The sequence below is a fragment of the Camellia sinensis genome, chromosome 15 (assembly GCF_055761805.1).
Source record: "Camellia sinensis isolate YWXY chromosome 15, ASM5576180v1, whole genome shotgun sequence".
Classification (NCBI taxonomy): domain Eukaryota; kingdom Viridiplantae; phylum Streptophyta; class Magnoliopsida; order Ericales; family Theaceae; genus Camellia; species Camellia sinensis.
Genome location: NC_138975.1, coordinates 135,548,163 through 135,565,673, shown reverse-complemented (window position 1 = coordinate 135,565,673; position 17,511 = coordinate 135,548,163). Strand labels below are relative to the sequence as shown.

At 37.6% G+C, this 17,511-nt stretch overlaps 1 protein-coding gene and 1 pseudogene across 2 annotated transcripts; both read left to right on the top strand.

Annotated features, from left to right (window-relative positions):
* Positions 1-768: 768 nt before the first annotated feature.
* Positions 769-1,335, top strand: LOC145813315 (secreted RxLR effector protein 161 pseudogene; annotated as a pseudogene).
* Positions 1,336-15,040: 13,705 nt separating this feature from the next.
* On the top strand, positions 15,041-17,376 carry LOC145813451 (uncharacterized). 2 transcript variants are annotated; one of them, XM_082908880.1, is made up of 2 exons: positions 15,041-16,168; positions 16,277-17,376. In XM_082908880.1, the coding sequence occupies exons 1-2, from the start codon at positions 15,082-15,084 to the stop codon at positions 17,209-17,211; spliced, it is 2,022 nt and encodes a 673-aa protein (XP_082765006.1). In that variant the 5' UTR covers positions 15,041-15,081; the 3' UTR covers positions 17,212-17,376. The 2 variants fall into 2 exon arrangements, with proteins under 2 accessions (XP_082765006.1, XP_082765005.1); XM_082908879.1 differs by having other exon boundaries at positions 15,041-16,177.
* The last annotated feature ends 135 nt before the right edge of the window (positions 17,377-17,511 follow it).

Here is a 17,511-nt window from a genome sequence, read left to right as displayed (position 1 = left end):
TGGGATTTCATCGAATTGCCTAATAATTGTAAAATGGTTGGGTGTACATGGGTCTTCAAGACCAAGCGCAACGCAAAAGGCAATATCGAATGATTTAAAGCCACACTTGTTGCCAAGGGTTTTACTCAAAAAGAAGGCATAGACTATAAAGAGACCTTCTCTCCAATATCTAAGAAGGACTTGCTTAGAATCATCCTAGCATTGGTAGCTCATTATGACTTAGAGTTGCATCAAATAGATGTGAAAACTGCTTTTCTAAATGGGAATTTGGATGAAGAAATTTATATGGAGCAGCCAGAAGGATTTGCAAAGAAAGGTAAAGAACATTTAGCTTGCAAATTAAAGAAATCCATATATGGCCTTAAACAAGCTTCCAGACAATGGTATTTTAGGTTTAATGATACCATTATCTCCTTCGGATTTAAGGAAAATGCAGTTGATCAGTGCATATATCTGAAGGTTAGTAGGAGTAAGTTTATTATTTTGGTGCTATATATGGATGACATTTTGTGGCTTATTGCATGAAACCAAGGAATATCTCTCCAAGAACTTTAAATGGTCAATATAGGTAAGACAAACTATGTTATTAGCATAGAGATCTTTAGGGATCAATCTCGAGGATTGCTAGGATTATCTCAGAAAGGAAATATTGATCGTGTTTGGGAGAGATTCAATATGCAGTTTTGTTCAGCCAGTGATGCACCCATCATGAAGGGTGATAAATTAAGTGAAAAATAGTGTCCAAGGAATGACTTGAAAAGAAAACAAATGAAGGACATTCCATATGCATCAGCAGTAGGGATCTTGATGTATGCCTATACATGTACCAGGCCAGCTATTAGTTTTGTAGTTAGAATGTTGGGAAGATTCCAAAATAATCCTGGAATGGAACATTGGAAAGTAATGAAGAAAGTTATGAGATATCTTCATGGAACAAAGGACTATACGCTCACCTATAGGAGATTAGAACAGTTGGAAGTGGCCAGATACTCAGAATTAGATTTTGCTGGTTGCCCTGATAGTAGAAAATCTACATCAGGTTTTGTTTTTCTACTAGCTAGTGGAGCAATTTCATGGAAAAGTGTGAAGCAGTCCACTATTGCTTCATCTACTATGGAGGTTGAGTTTGTGGCATGCTTTGAGGCTACAAATCATGCTTTATGGTTGCAAAATTTCATCTCAGGACTTAGTGTTGTTGACTTAATTGCCAGTCCGTTGAAGATATATTATGACAATACTGCAACAGTTTTCTTCTCTAAGAATGGAAAGTACTCCAGCAGTTCTAAACACATGGAAGTAAAGTACTTACTTGTTAGAGAAAGAGTCCATAAATGATAAGTGTTAATTGAAAACTTAAGCACCTCTCTTATGATCACTGATCCATTCACAAAGGGATTGCCACCAAAGACATACAAAGAGCATGTTATCAGGATAGGTCTTTTAAGCAACCCAAAATGTGTATAGATAATCTTGACTGCTTATTTTTTATTTGACATTATTTGCGCAATAATAATTTTGTTTCTATTTTTCCTATTCTAAAAGTGTGTGTACACATTGATTTGAATATTGATAAACAGGAAATGTCTTAACAAGACAAATTACAGGGGCCTTTCAGGCAAATAATTACATATCCTGATAATGGACTGGGTTAGTAAACGTTATCGATGATGTGGTGTATAGAAAAAAATATGAAATAAAACCGCTATGACTCACATTGGTGATCTGAAGTAATCATAGTATTATAGTTTCTAATATATCTGAACTTATTGGCTATTTTTAAAATTCGTGATCACATGTCAAAGTTTTTAGTGTGGAATCCAATGAGTCAAAAGTTTTATAAATTGCATATTTTGAAAAAACCTCACAGTTGCATCATAATCAACTTAATGGGCCAAGTGGAAAAATGTTGGATTTATTTTCTGGTGTGGCCCAATAGCCTACATATCTTTTACATGTTTTATTTTATTTGGACTCCACAACTAGATAAAACCAATATTTGAGATAAAGTTCAGTAATTAAAATTTTAAATATGGAATAATTATTCTTCTAAGATAAGAAGAAAACCTTGATGGATAAGAATTTTTCTAATAAAGTTTATCTGGCCCTCTTCTCTCCTCTATATAAGGATAGTTGACTCCCCTTACATAATATGAGTATTTTTCTATGACTTTAAGTTCTATAGTTATAATGACCCTCATCCTCGTCTTAGTCATGTTCATGTGCATCTGCATGTTTTGTTTTGTTGAGTTGCATTTGTAGTTTCGGACTTGTTTTGCCTAAAGTAGGGTTCCCGTCTTGTTTTGTACCTATGTGTTTTGGCTTGAGTATTGTTTGTATGTTTTGTCCCTTGCTTGGTGTGTGTAGCCGAGGTCATCTTAAGCCTAGGTCACGCCTTTGGACCTTTTACACCTAGGACCATCTTGGAACCACTTTGGTTGACCTCCACCTTCACCCTGGCATATTGGCCGAGATGTCATCATCTAGGCCGACGTGTGCATCACTGAGGCCGAGATATGTATCATCTAAGCCGAGATGTTATCATTTAGGCATCTTAGATATTTGATCCTTGCACCTAGTGATCTTGTTCGGGGCCGGTATAACCTAGGCCGAGGTGTGGCACATCTAGGCCAAGGTGTGGCACATTTGGGCCATATGTTATCCTTTCTAGCCGAGATCATTGAGACCCTTTTTCCGAAGCCGATACTTTAACCCGAGATCACTACCTGGTCAGAGTGCCCATGCCACCTTACTTGTTTTACACACTTTGTCATGCTTTTAGTCTTGTCATTCAGTCACCTTTTTGAGGAAACCCAATCCGGTAGTGCCACGTGTCCCGGCAGGGGTTAAGTCAGCTGGCAGTGGGGGAAAACATATCATTCTGTGTCATATCTTTTGCTTGGTAGAGAGAGAAGCTCTAGGAGGAGGAAAGGAAGTTAGAGTGAGAGAGCTAGATCCCACGCTTGATCTTTAGAGATTGCACCGTTAGATCCGTGTTTTGAGGTTAGATTCTCGATCTACTCTTGTTGTTCCTTATGTTCATCTAATCACATTGCATGATCTAGCATGATTCATGAGCCATGCATTGATTTGGAGTTTGTCTTGGAAAGAGAAAATGATGTTCATGTGTTCTTGAAGAAAAATCTTGTTTTGATCCGAAAGTTTGTATCAAGATCCTTGTTTTTGTGTTTGTTTTCATAAGATCTTCAAGTATGGGTACCCAGGTCCATGTTTTCAAACTCATCTCATGAAATCTCAGATTTTGAATAAGGAAGTTATGATTTTAGCATTTATGTTCTTCATGATTCATGCCCTTCATAATTCTTCATGTTCTTCATGTTCATCAAGAGGGAAACCCTAATTTTCCCGACTTCATTTCCCTGAATGTGGTCATCGGGACCATACCTCGGCCAAGAGGTGTGGGACCTCGGCCAAGACCTGGTTGGTACCCAGCATGTTTTCCCTAGATGAAAAACAGTGTTTTGCCTCCCAGCACATGTTTTGCTTTGTCTTGACTTGGTATTTGGAGAGAAATGCCGAGATCATTTCAAGTCATGAAAAGCTTGTTTTAAGAATGCATTGCACAACCATCTTTGAGCATCCCTTCTTGTCTTCTTGTATCGCATTCAATGGGATTTATTATATACTTGTAGGCCTTGGATCCTTGCTTGTAATCCCCACCCCCGAAGAGCTATGTGAGTGGTATTTTTAATAAAGTTATATTATAAAGTTTTGATAAAGCTTTGCTTCGTTTCGGAAAAGTATTTGATCAAGCATGAATGATTATTCCTAGTTTGTAACAAGTATCATATTTCTGTTGATGACATTCTTGGAAAGTCCTTAGTGCTATGGGACTATAATGCAACTAGTACCCTTGTTTGAGATATCCCCTTTGTTTTGCCACCGACGATTTTCCGCGTGGGTTTATCCGAAAGGCCATCCCTTGTATTATATTGATGCTAGTAAGCATCCCTTGAAGCTTTGAAAGATTTGACAGACGAACTTGGTTCATCCTTTGATTTTGTACAAGATATGCTATGTATTGTTTGATAAAGATCTTGAATATCAGTCATGCAAACCTTTATTTCCAATATCATTCACTGAGTATCCAAGCTCACCCCCTCTATATATATGTAGGTGACGAGCAGGAAGGCGGTGACGCCTAGATGTGTTTTGCATGATGTTTGGATTCATACTTTTGCTAGCATCTTGAAGATTATGCTTCTTGGCTTTGTATTTCACCTCTTTTGTATATGTCGGCTTGAGAAGCCTTTTGATCAAGATGTAATATGTACTTTATTTTATTTGTATCCAAGTTGTAAAACTATGTTAAGATATATGTCATTTCATTTGATCTATGCACAGCTCTTATGGACTACTTAGATTTAAATTTATTGCTTCCGCACATGTAAGCCCCATATGTATACTCTGATTGTGTATGAATCTTTGTAAGTTGGCCTTTTGTAATCTTGGATTACTGACCATCACGGTACCATTCTACTAGGGGCGGAATGGGGTCGTGACAGATTGTTATTAGAGCACGAGTTCCTTATAGTACGTTATTCACACACACTTTGAGTCCTAAAGAGCATAGGATTTCCCTTAGAATGATCTTAGGATTTGCATCATATTGCTTGCTACTTGACAAGATATGCATCATCTCGGCATAATTATTTGTTACTTGCATACATGTCTATTTGCTCATTTTGTTTTAAAGTCATATTTTGCATACTCCTAGCATCGTGAGAAGGGGTAGACCTCCAGTTGGCCGAGATCATTCCGAGGACAGATTGGACAGATTAGAAAGATTGGTCGAAGGTTTGGTCCGTAAGTTGAGACAACTTAGGCCACAAGACACTAGTACCACCTCTACTCAGGCCGAGCAGACAAACGGCCGAAATGCAGTTCCACCTCCACCTCCTCCAGTACCGCAAGTACCTATACAACCAGCTTTGTATGGGGACGGCACATTGACTTTGATTAAAGAATTCAAGAAAATGAATCCGCCGAGATTCCAAGGGGGTATAGAGCCGATGAAAGCTGAAGCATGGGTTTTGGTAATGGAGAAGTTGTTCAAGATTTTTTCCAGCACCGACGCTCAGAAGGTGTCATTAGCAGCATTCACGTTAGGCGACGACGCTCAAAGATGGTGGATGATGATTCGAGAAGGTAACCCGGGGTTGACTTGGCCTGGATTTTTGGAGTTATTTTACAACAAGCATTTTCCCCTCAGTGTCTGAGATCGTAAGACCACAGAGTTCCAGACTTTGACACAAGGCAACAAGACAGTGGCAGAATACGACCGTGCTTTTACCGATTTGGCGAGATATGTGCCTCATATGGTCGATGATGAATATAGAAAAGCTAGGAAGTTTGAAAGTGGACTGCGTGGACCGATACAGGATCGAATTAACATGCTCAACATGCTGACTTACGCCGGAGTGTTAGACAAGGCCATCCTGGCAGAAGCTAACTTGAACCGATATTAGAGTTCAAGAGAGAGCCAGAGGAAGAGACAGAACTATGAGAATCGCTGAGTACCGTTTAATGCCAAGAGGTAGGCGAACATGGGCAGTTCCAGCAACTCAAATCAGGAAGGTAATGCTAAGCCGACGTGTGCGAGTTGTGGGAAGCCACATTTCGGGGTCTATCGTTGGGCGTAAGGGGCTTGCTTTGAATATGGCGAGGTGGGTCATCGTGTGAAAGATTGTCCGAAGGCAAAGGCTGACGATGGTAAGAAGAATGGGAACACCTCGGGTTCGGCACAGAAAGGCAACGTCGGGAAAGGACAGATGAGGTAGGGCAGAGTTTTTGCATTGGTGCCAGGAGACACTCAGAGTGCTGAGACAGTAGTGTCGGGTATACTTCCCATTTGCTCTCAAGATGCATATATATTGATTGATTCGGGTTCTACACATTCATTTGTATCTACTAAGTTTGCCGAGAAGTTGAATAAGGAATTAGAACCTGTGTCTACTCCGTCTAGAAGAACTATGACTGTTACATCCATTTACAGAGCATGTGTTGTTATGATTGAGAATGTTGAATTATTAGTTTATTTGATGCCGTTAGACATAACTCATTTTGACGTTATATTGGGAATGGATTGGTTAATAGAAAATCATGCATCCATTAATTGTGTTTCCAAAAGTGTCATATTGAAACCCCCAAACCAAGCCGAGGTTACATTTTGGGGTAAGGGAGTAGTACCCCCACCTTACTTGATCTCATCCATAAGGGCCTATAAGTTGATCCAAAAAGGGTGTTAATGTTATCTGTGTAGTGTGCTAAGTAATCTGCATGGAAACGTTGAAATTGTCGACATCCCAATTGTTAATGAATTCCCCAACATCTTCCCAAACGATTTGTCTGGCCACTTAATTGATAGAGAAGTAGAATTTACTGTTGATGTCATGTCGGGAACCCAGCCCATCTCCAAAACACCCTATAGAATGGCCCCAACCGAGCTTAAAGAATTGAAGCTAGAGTTACAAGAATTGTTAGATAGGGGCTTCATTAGGCTGAGCACTTTACCTTGGGGAGCACCAGTTCTATTTGTCAAGAAAAATGATGGTACACTTCGTCTTTGTATTGATTACCGAGAGCTGAACAAGGTGACCATTAAGAATAAGTATCCATTGACGAGGATTGATGATCTGCTTGACCAATTACAAGGAGCACGAGTCTTTTCTAAAATTGATCTCAGATCGGGCTACCATCAGCTCAAGGTTAAAGCCGAGGATGTTGAGAGGACTGCTTTTCGGACGAGGTATGGCCATTACGAATTTTTGGTAATGCCTTTTGGAGTAACTAATGCTCCTGCAGCATTCATGGATTTGATGAATAGAGTCTTTAAGCCATACCTACATGAGTTTTTGGTTGTTTTCATCGACGATGTATTGATCTATTTCAAGAGTGAAGTTGAGCATGAGAAGCATCTGAGACTTGCCTTACAGATTTTGAGGGACAGGAAGTTGTATGCCAAGCTTAGCAAGTGTGAGTTTTGGCTTTCAAGCATTTCATTTTTGGGGCATGTGATTAATGAAGAAGGTATTTCAGTTGATCCTAGCAAGGTTGAAGCCGTAGTGAATTGGCCGAGGCCGACTAATGTGTCCGAGGTTCATAGTTTTCTGGGTTTGGCAGGCTATTATAGGAAGTTTGTGAAGGACTTCTCGAAGATTGCAGTACCATTGACACAATTGACTCAAAAAGGAGTGACATACGAATGGACCGAGGGTAGAGAAGTAGCCTTCCAGGAGTTAAAGACGAGGCTAGTTACAGCACCAGTTCTTGTACTACCATCAGGTAATGAGGAGTTCCAGATTTATAGTGATGCTTTGCACAAGGGTTTGGGTTGTGTATTAATACAAGGGGGTAAGGTTATAGCATATACGTCTCGTCAATTGAAACCACATGAAAAGAACTATCCTACCCATGATCTAGAGCTAGTAGCCGTGGTGTTTGCTTTGAAAATTTGGCGTCATTACTTGTATGGAGCTTCTTGCCAAGTTTTCACAGATCACAAGAGTTTGAAGTACTTATTCACTCAGAAGGAGTTAAATATGAGGCAGAGAAGATGGCTTGAACTATTGAAGGACTACGATATACAGATTCAGTACCACCCGGGTAAAGTAAACTTAGTGGCCGACGCATTGAGCAGGAAATTAATTGGGAATTTGGCATGTTTGGCAATGATTTCAGTGGAACCGACCATCATGGAGGAAGTAAAGACAAGACAGAGGGGGGATGAATTCCTCAAGAAGGTAATTGATGAGTTTGTCACCAAGCTGAGGTCAGGGTATACCATTGAGAATCAGGTACATAAGTTTGAAGGAAGGATGTGTGTGGCCGACGTCCCGGAGTTGAAAATGAGAATTTTGCAGGAATCCCATGGTTCCAGATTTGCCGTTCATCCAGGAAATACCAAGATGTACCAAGACATGAAGCAAACTTTTTGGTGGCCAAATATGAAAAGAGAAATAGCCGAGTTTGTATCTCAGTGTCTATATTGTTAACAAGTGAAAGCAGAGTATCAGAGGCCAGCAGGACTTCTTCAACCTTTGTCAATTCCTGAGTGGAAATGGGAACAAATCTCCATGGATTTTGTTGTTGGTTTGCCTAGGACGCAAAAGGGTATGGATTCAATTTGGGTTGTAGTTGATAGATTAACTAAGTCAGCACACTTCCTACCTGTTAAGACTACCTTTAATGCCGATCAACTCGTTTGTTGTATATGAATGAGATCATTAGACTTCATGGAGTATCGATGTCCATTGTGTCAGACCGAGATCCGAAGTTTGTTTCTAGATTTTGGCAGAGTCTACAAAGTGCTTTGGGAGCCGAGTTGAGGTTTAGCACAGCTTTTCATCCCCAGACCGACGGGCAAACAGAGAGAACAATTCAGACACTTGAAGATATGCCTAGATTATGTGTATTAGACTTCAAGGGAAGTTGGGAGGTGCATTTGCCGCTAGTGGAATTCGCGTACAACAACAGTTATCAAGCTAGCATTAGCATGGTGCCGTATGAGGCTTTGTATGGAAGAAAGTGCAGATCGCCGATATGTTGGACCGAGGTAGGAGATAAAGCTTTGATCGGCCCTGAATTAGTTCAAGTTACAACCGAGAAGATTAAGCTCATTCAACAAAGGATCAAAACTGCTCAGAGTCGACAGAAGAGTTATGCCAACCAAAGAAGAAGGGAGTTAGAATTTGAAGTTGGGGATCATTTATTCCTGAAGATTTCGCCGATGAAAGGAGTTTCAAGATTTGGGAAGAAAAGTAAGTTAGCACCTCGTTACATTAGGCCGTTTGAAATTCCTGAAAGAGTTAACCCAGTTACCTACAGACTTGTTTTGCCGCCAAAATTAAGTCAAGTCCACGCTGTGTTTCATATTTCGATGTTAAGGAAGTATATTCGGGATCCACTGCACGTGATTGATTATTTCGGGGTTGTGGTTAACGAAGATTTAGGCTACGAGGAGAAGTCGATGAGAATTATTGATAGACAAGTGAAACAGTTAAGGAATAAGTCGATACCGATGGTGAAAATTGAGTGGAAAGAGCATTATGGCAAGGATGCTACATGGGAAATGGAAGAAGAAATGAAAATTCTTTATCCGGAGTTGTTTTCAGGGCAACGTAACTTAAGTTTGGGGACCAAACTTCTTTAAGGAGGGTAGACTGTAGTGACCCTCATCCTCGTCTTAGTCATGTTCATGTGCATCTGCATGTTTTGTTTTGTTGAGTTGCATTTGTAGTTTCGGACTTGTTTTGCCTAAAGTAGGGTTCCCGTCTTGTTTTGTACCTATGTGTTTTGGCTTGAGTATTGTTTGTATGTTTTGTCCCTTGCTTGGTGTGTGTAGCCGAGGTCATCTTAAGCCTAGGTCACGCCTTTGGACCTTTTACACCTAGGACCATCTTGGAACCACTTTGGTTGACCTCCACCTTCACCCTGGCATATTGGCCAAGATGTCATTATCTAGGCCGACGTGTGCATCACCGAGGCCGAGATATGTATCATCTAAGCCGAGATGTTATCATTTAGGCATCTTAGATCTTTGATCCTTGCACCTAGTGATCTTGTTCGGGGCCGGTATAACCTAGGCCGAGGTGTGGCATATCTGGGCCAAGGTGTGGCACATTTGGGCCATATGTTATCCTTTCTAGCCGAGATCATTGAGAACCTTTTTCCGAGGCCGATGCTTTAACTCGAGATCACTACCTGGTCAGAGTGCCCATGCCACTTTACTTGTTTTACACACTTTGTCATGCTTTTAGTCTTGTCATTCAATCACCTTTTTGAGGAAACCCAATCCGGTAGTGCCACGTGTCCCGGCAGGGGTTAAGTCAGCCGGCAGTGGGGGAAAACATATCATTGTGTGTCATATCTTTCGCTTGGTAGAGAGAGAAGCTCTAGGAGGAGGAAAGGAAGTTAGAGTGAGAGAGCTAGATCCCAAGCTTGATCTTTAGAGATTGCACCGTTAGATCCGTGTTTTGAGGTTAGATTCTCGATCTACTCTTGTTGTTCCTTATGTTCATCTAATCACATTGCATGATTTAGCATGATTCATGAGCCATGCATTGATTTGGAGTTTGTCTTGGAAAGAAAAAATGATGTTCATGTATTCTTGAAGAAAAACCATGTTTTGATCCGAAAGTTTGTATCAAGATCCTTGTTTTTGTGTTTGTTTTCATAAGATCTTCAAGTATGGGTACCCAGGTCCATGTTTTCAAACTCATCTCATGAAATCTCAGATTTTGAATAAGGAAGTTATGATTTTAGCATTTATGTTCTTCATGATTCATGCCCTTCATGATTCTTCATGTTCTTCATGTTCATTAAGAGGGAAATCCTTGTTTTCCCGACTTCATTTCCCTGAATGTGGTCATCGGGACCATACCTCGGCCAAGAGGTGTGGGACCTCGGCCAAGACCTGGTTGGTACCCAGCATGTTTTCCCTAGATGAAAAACAGTGTTTTGACTCCCAGCACATGTTTTGCTTTGTCTTGACTTGGTTTTTGGAGAGAAATGCCGAGATCATTTCAAGTCATGAAAAGCTTGTTTTAAGAATGCATTTCACAACCATCTTTGAGCATCCCTTTTTGTCTTCTTGTATCGCATTCAATGGGATTTATTATGCACTTGTAGGCTTTGGATCCTTGCTTGTAATCCCCACCCCCGAAGAGCTATGTGAGTGGTATTTTTAATAAAGTTATATTATAAAGTTTTGATAAAGCTTTGCTTCGTTTCGGAAAAGTATTTGATCAAGCATGAATGATTATTCCTAGTTTGTAACAAGTATCATATTTTTTTGATGACATTCTTAGAAAGTCCTTAGTGCTAAGGGACTATAATGCAACTAGTACCATTGTTTTGAAAGTCCTTAGTGCTAGGGGACTATAATGCAACTAGTACCCTTGTTTGAGATATCCCCTTTGTTTTGCCACCGACGGTTTTTCGTGTGGGTTTATCCGGAATGTCATCCCTTGTATTATATTGATGCTAGTAAGTATCCCTTGAAGCTTTGAAAGATTTGACAAACGAACTTGGTTCATCCTTTGATTTTGTACAAGATATGCTATGTATTGTTTGATAAAGATCTTGAATATCAGTCATGCAAACCTTTATTTCTAATATCATTCACTGAGTATCCAAGCCCACCGCCTCTATATATATATGTAGGTGACGAGCAGGAAGGCGGTAACGCCTAGATGTGTTTTGCATGATGTTTGGATTCATACTTTTGCTAGCATCTTGAAGATTATGCTTCTTGGCTTTGTATTTCACCTCTTTTGTATATGTCGGCTTGAGAAGCCTTTTGATCAAGATGTAATATGTACTTTATTTTATTTGTATCCAAGCTGTAAAACCATGTTAAAATCTATATCATTTCATTTGATCTATGCACAGCTCTTATGGACTACTTAGATTTAAATTTATTGCTTCCGCACATGTAAGCTCCATATGTATACTCTGATTGTGTGTAAATCTTTGTAAGTTGGCCTTTGGTAATCTCGGATTACTGGCCATCACGGTACCATCTACTAGGGGCGGAATGGGGTCGTGACAATAGTCATCCTAATTAAGAGAGACAGAGAGAAGAAGGTGGGCCAAGAATTTAAGGTTCAACTATTAGGGGAATTTTCTCAACTTATCTAATTCAATGGCCGACAAAGATATGTTCGTTTTATTCTTGAATTGTATTGAATTCAAGATCTTACCAAGGCCGGCCCTAGGCATGGGCCAACCAGGCCATGGCCTAGGACCCCTCAAAATAGACTCAAAAAAGGGGAGGCTCCCTCCCATTATGGTTTAGTGTAATATATTAGATATGTTTTAAGTTCAAAAAAAATTAAAGAAGGCCCAAACTAACTTAAAATAAATTGATCCATTAAAAAATTGAAAAGCCCATTCATAAAAATTAACATTGTTCTCCATTGAAAATAGACTCAGAAAAAGGGTCCCCTTCTATTATAGTTTATTGTAATATATCAGGTGTATTTTAAATCCAAAAAAAAATTAAGGAAGACCCAAACTAAGTTAAAATAAATTGACCTATTAAAAAATTGAAAGGCCCATTTAAAATAATTAGCATTGTTATCTATTGAAAATGATTTTGCAAAAAAATTAGATTATGTAAGTATGATTGATTTATCTGCTTATAAAAATGCAAGAAGAGGAAGGATCAAGCGACACTTATTAATTGTTGTAATGTAATACTAAGTATTTTTTTGTGATTTTGACACAAATCTTTTGTCTTTTACCTTTATTTTTTCTTTATTTTTTCTTTTTTTTTTCATTCAATGATAAAAAAATATGAAAGGCCCAAAAATTTATTAACTGATTATCAACTTTGTACCCGAAAATCTCAGGGTTGCGCTTGGACCTTACAAAGTTCAATTCATTGTTATTATTATAGTTACATTACATGGTCATGTTATGGGCAGATTAATTGATATGAAGAACACGAAATGCCTGTTTCTCGATAACTATGGTTGTGTTTTCATTGGCGTGGCTCGTGAGCTCAAAACCTTGAACGCCGCAGAACTGAGGTCGATCTTTTCCCCAGAAGGGACATCCAATTTCTTTTATTTGCTCTCTGCAGTCGTATGTTTTTTCGTGGCAAGTCGTGTAATTGTCGTCGTCCGTGCCATGTGATGCAGGAGTACTGATGATGAAGATGAAGCTAAGAGGCTTGTTGAGAAGAGTTGAATGTTCCATTAAATTGGTGTGTGGGTTGATTTGATACAGATCAGATTGTATTATTAGATGAATTCAATATATAATAATATCAAAAAAGCAGAGGCCAATCGTCTGGATGCAGAAAAGTACGAGCTTCTCAGAATATTCTTTAGGGAGAAATTTCAACAACTACTGTTGGCTTAGGAAGATTTTGCTACAGTGAGTTCGTGAGTTGGACGTAATGGCCCCAACGCGCAATTTTACAAAATGTTTGGAACTATTGTCTAATATGTCAATTCAATAATTCAATAATGGTAACTTATTTAATTTATTATATTTATTATAAGGGTATTTTTTCATAAATATTTTTTTACCTACTTATGTTTCATTTAATTCATATTATTTTTTTATGTTCCAATAAGTCTTGTGGGTGACATAATTATCAAAATATCCCTAATAATAATATTTACATTTACAGTATAAATGTTTCGTGATGTGAATATTCACATTATAAAATATGAATGTTCACATCGCCAAATTATTAACCATTTACAAAATATTTGTAAGGGTATAAATGTTCATAAAATATCTGAAATATGAGAATTAAGATTTAATAGATCAAATGTCTAAATAATATGACTTATAAAAATACAAGAATATCTTATGAACTAATTACGATACAAACACTTGAAAAAAGATTTTCTAATAAATCTCCCTTCATAGTATTTGTTTTTTTTTTAAATATATAATAAATATACTTTTGAAAATAGCTTCTCTTTTTTTTTTTTTTTTTTTTTTTTACTGACAAACCCAATAGATTAAATATGTTACGATTATTAGATCCACCTTTTTTTTTCGTTTTCTTTTTTTCTTTTTTATTGTCAGTGACATACACGAAGGGGTTACAAAATAAACAATTCAGATTATTAAAAAAAACCAATAATAAGCCCTACGAATTCAGACAACACCTTCCAATTCAGAGGCAATCCGATCCCAAAAAGGATGCACAGAATTTATGTGATTCGATATCTATTTGGTTTGATTTTTCAAAAATTATTTTTAGTTGAGTTCTCATTTAGTTTTATTTTTTCATATTTTAATAATTTTTTATACTTTTTGGATGCATCAAATGAAAATACATCTAATAGTAAAAGAAAATAATAATAATAATTGCCTAAAAATATTTAAAAAATTAATAAAAACAAACGAAAATTCAAACAAAAAATCTATGTGCATTTTTGTTCAGGTTTTTATTTGTCTTTACTTTTTTTAATATTTTAATTAATTTTTTTTTTTTTACTTTTACATGAAACGAATCTTGATGTATCTATAAATATAAAAAAAATATATTAAAAAAAAAAACTAAAATATGAAAACAAAACTTCAGTAAAAATAAACAAAAATTTATCTAAAAATAATTTCTGAATACGGTGATCAAACAAACCTCGTTGACAAATTTGACTGGAAAAGCTACTGGCATCTCGCAAATCACACTACAATCAAGGCCAGGCCAGGCCAGCCCAATGAAACGTCAAGTCTTCCTTACCTAAATGAGCCTAGGCCAAAAGCCCAAAAAGCTATAATTTGGGCTCATAAATGTCCAAATTAAATTTAGGGAAAATTACCATGTAGTCCTATGTAAGGGATCTATTTCCCTTCTAATTCCAATTTATTTTTAATAGATCAATAGGTCCATAGTTTTTTAAGTTTTATACCCAGAGGTCCCGTTTTTTATTTTCGTATTTTTAAATGACTGTATTACCCTTTGTTTTGAGATCTATATGTACGTGAAAAATCAAATTTTTGCTCCGTTTAAAAAAAGGAAATCAAATCTTCGTCTCCGCGATCTCGATTTCTCTTCGTTGTGGCGATCTCATTGTGTTGTGTGGTCGATCTCATTGTGCTGTGAGGTGGATCTGGTTGTGCGATTTGAATCTCTGTGTACAAGCAATATCTGCGTACGTTATATCTCTCTCTCTCTCTCTGGTGATAGATATATGTATGTGTATGTATGTATCTGTCGACACATAGATATACATATATATGTATATATATATATATATATATATGTCTGTGTGTGTATGTGGTTTGTATTTGTCGATATATATGTATGTATATATAGATAAGCAAATTTGCGTGATATGTGCTTTGTGTTTGGCGAATTTTGTTTGTTTGTTTGATTTTGATTTTGTTGATTTTGTTTGTCGTATAGTGTAATGTGTTTTGAAGTTGTATTTTGGAATTGTGAATTCTGGTGTTTTGATACTGATATGTTGTAAGTGTATAATTTTGCAGTTTGAAATTGTAAATTGTGCACTGTTAGTATTGATATGTTGTAATTGTATAATTTTGCAGTTTGGAATCTGTGAACAATTGTTTGTTGGTTTGTGATTTTGTAGTATGGAGCGGTGTTTCATGTTAATGTGCAAATACAGTAATTGTTGTGCTGCTATTAAGATTAGTGACGGATGTAGTTATGATGAAGTTGTTGAGAAAATATGTGCGAAGTTCAAGGAGTTGAGTGTTGGTAACTTTTGTTTGTTTTTCTCTGTTCCTGGATATTCTAATTGTATTGTTGAATGTGATGATGATTTGGGGAATATGCTGTCAATGGTAAGTGGTAGTGGTTGTTATGTTGTTGATGTTATTGTGGGGGATAAGAGAGTTGTGGAGGTTGATGATGGTAATTCTTGTAGGATTGATTCTGTAACTTGTGAGAGTTCTTTTGTGAATGATTGTGATGATGTTGGTGGTTTGTTGCGCAGTTTTTATCCAGAACTAGAGAGAGTTTTGTTGTCTGCTAGTTGGAAGGGGATTATACATAGTGTTGGTCAAGAATTTGAAGGTGGAGTGCCGGGGTTCCGCATTGCATTGGCTAAGTATGCAGTTGAGTGTGGTTTTGCAGTGAATTATTTGAAGAACGATGCAACAAGAGTAACCGCTGAATGTATGATGAAGTCATCTACGGGTTGTAAATGGTTTGTGCATGGAAGGGTGTTGATGGATTCTGATGTTTTTTTTATAATGAAGTTGGATAATGTGCATACTTGTGGGGTTGTTGCTCGTAGATCTTGTAGCAAAATGGTTGGTTCTAAACTTGTGTCTGATATTGTGCAAAATGATATTAGTGATAATCCGTTGACTCGTCCTATTGAAGTTAAAAAAAAGTTGAAGAAGCAATATGGTATAGATGTTTCTTATCGGGTTGCATGGTTAGGAGTTGATAAGGCAAGAGGTGGGTTGTTTGGTGATTTTGTAACTTCTTTTGACCAGCTTCGATGGTACCTTGAGACGGCTATGAGAACGAATCCGGGAAGTGTGTTTGAATTAGATGTGGATGAAAGTAGTGGGTGTTTTCGGAGGTTGTTTGTGGCATTTCATGGATGTTTGTATGGCTTTCAATTTTGTCGTCCGTTGTTGTTTGTTGATGGTACATTTTTGAAGGGGCGTTACAAGGGGCATTTGCTTGCAGCAACATCAAATGATGGTAATCAAGGTATGTATTTATATGCAGTTAGTATTGGTTTAGTTTGTCAGTGTGTTATTGTATTGTGAGTTTGCTAATTTTTGCAGTTTCATGTGGCTTTGTTTGCAGGTTTGTTTCCTTTGGCTTTTGCGATTGTTGACGCTGAAAATCAAGATAATTGGATGTGGTTCTTAAGTCAGTTGTTGAAGGCTGTTGGTTCAGGCCGGAGATTGACTTTTGTGTCGGACCGTCAACATGGATTGCTAGACGCTCTTTCAGTGGTTTTCCCCAATGCACATCATGCTTATTGCTTGAATCATTTGAAGAGAAATTTGATTGACAAATTGGTGGGACTTCATACTAACTATAAGCTGTGTTTGATGAAAATATTAGTTAAATGTGCTTATGCGCCAACGGTTGCTTCTTTCCAACATTATATGGAGAAATTGAGGCGTATTGCTGGGAATGGTAGAGTTGATAGTATGTTGGATGGTTTGCAAAATGATAAGTGGGCCAATGCATTTTTTAGAGGGAAACGATATGGTGAGATGTCATCTAATGCTGCCGAGTCTTACAATAATTGGATTGGTGGGGCCCGTGAGTTGCCTATTACTTGTATGGTTGATATGATTAGGGTTCAAATCATGACTCAATTGTCGGATAGAAGAGCTGAATCTAGAAGATGGACTACGAAATTGTGTCCAGTTATGGAAAAGAAGTTGGTGGACTCTTTGGAGCTAGCTAAGTCTTGGGATGTGATTGTTGCTAGTGATACTGTGCTTGAGGTTCATTCTTCTATTTCTTTTTATGTTGATATTGGTAGACAGACTTGTTCTTGCCATGAATGGAAATTGAATGGTTTTCCTTGTTGTCATGCTATGCATGCTTTGCGTAGTAGTGGTAGAGATGTGTATGGTTTCATTGATCCTTTTTTTCATGTAGATTGTTTTAGAGAGTCATACAAGGAATCTGTTTATCCAGTGCCTTCAAGTGAGAGATTTGACTTTGATGGTGCCAGTAGTTCGGTTATCAAACCTCCTATAACGAAGAAGCAGCCCGGGTGAAACAAGAAGAAGAGGATACCTTCTAGGGGTGAGAATGTGAAGCAAATCAAGTGTGGGAGGTGCTTGAAATATGGGAATCACAATAAGAAGACGTGCAAGGCTGCTATTTGAGGCCACAATCTATTCTTTTGGATTTGTATTTGAATTTGAGGAATTATGATAATAAAAAATGAGATACTTGGTATTATGGAAGTAATGAATAAAGTTGGTTGAATTGTTTTTTGTTTGTTGATGTGTTTTTTACTTATTGAAGTTGTTTTGTAACAGTCTGGTTTTGTTTTTTATTTTTATGGAATACAA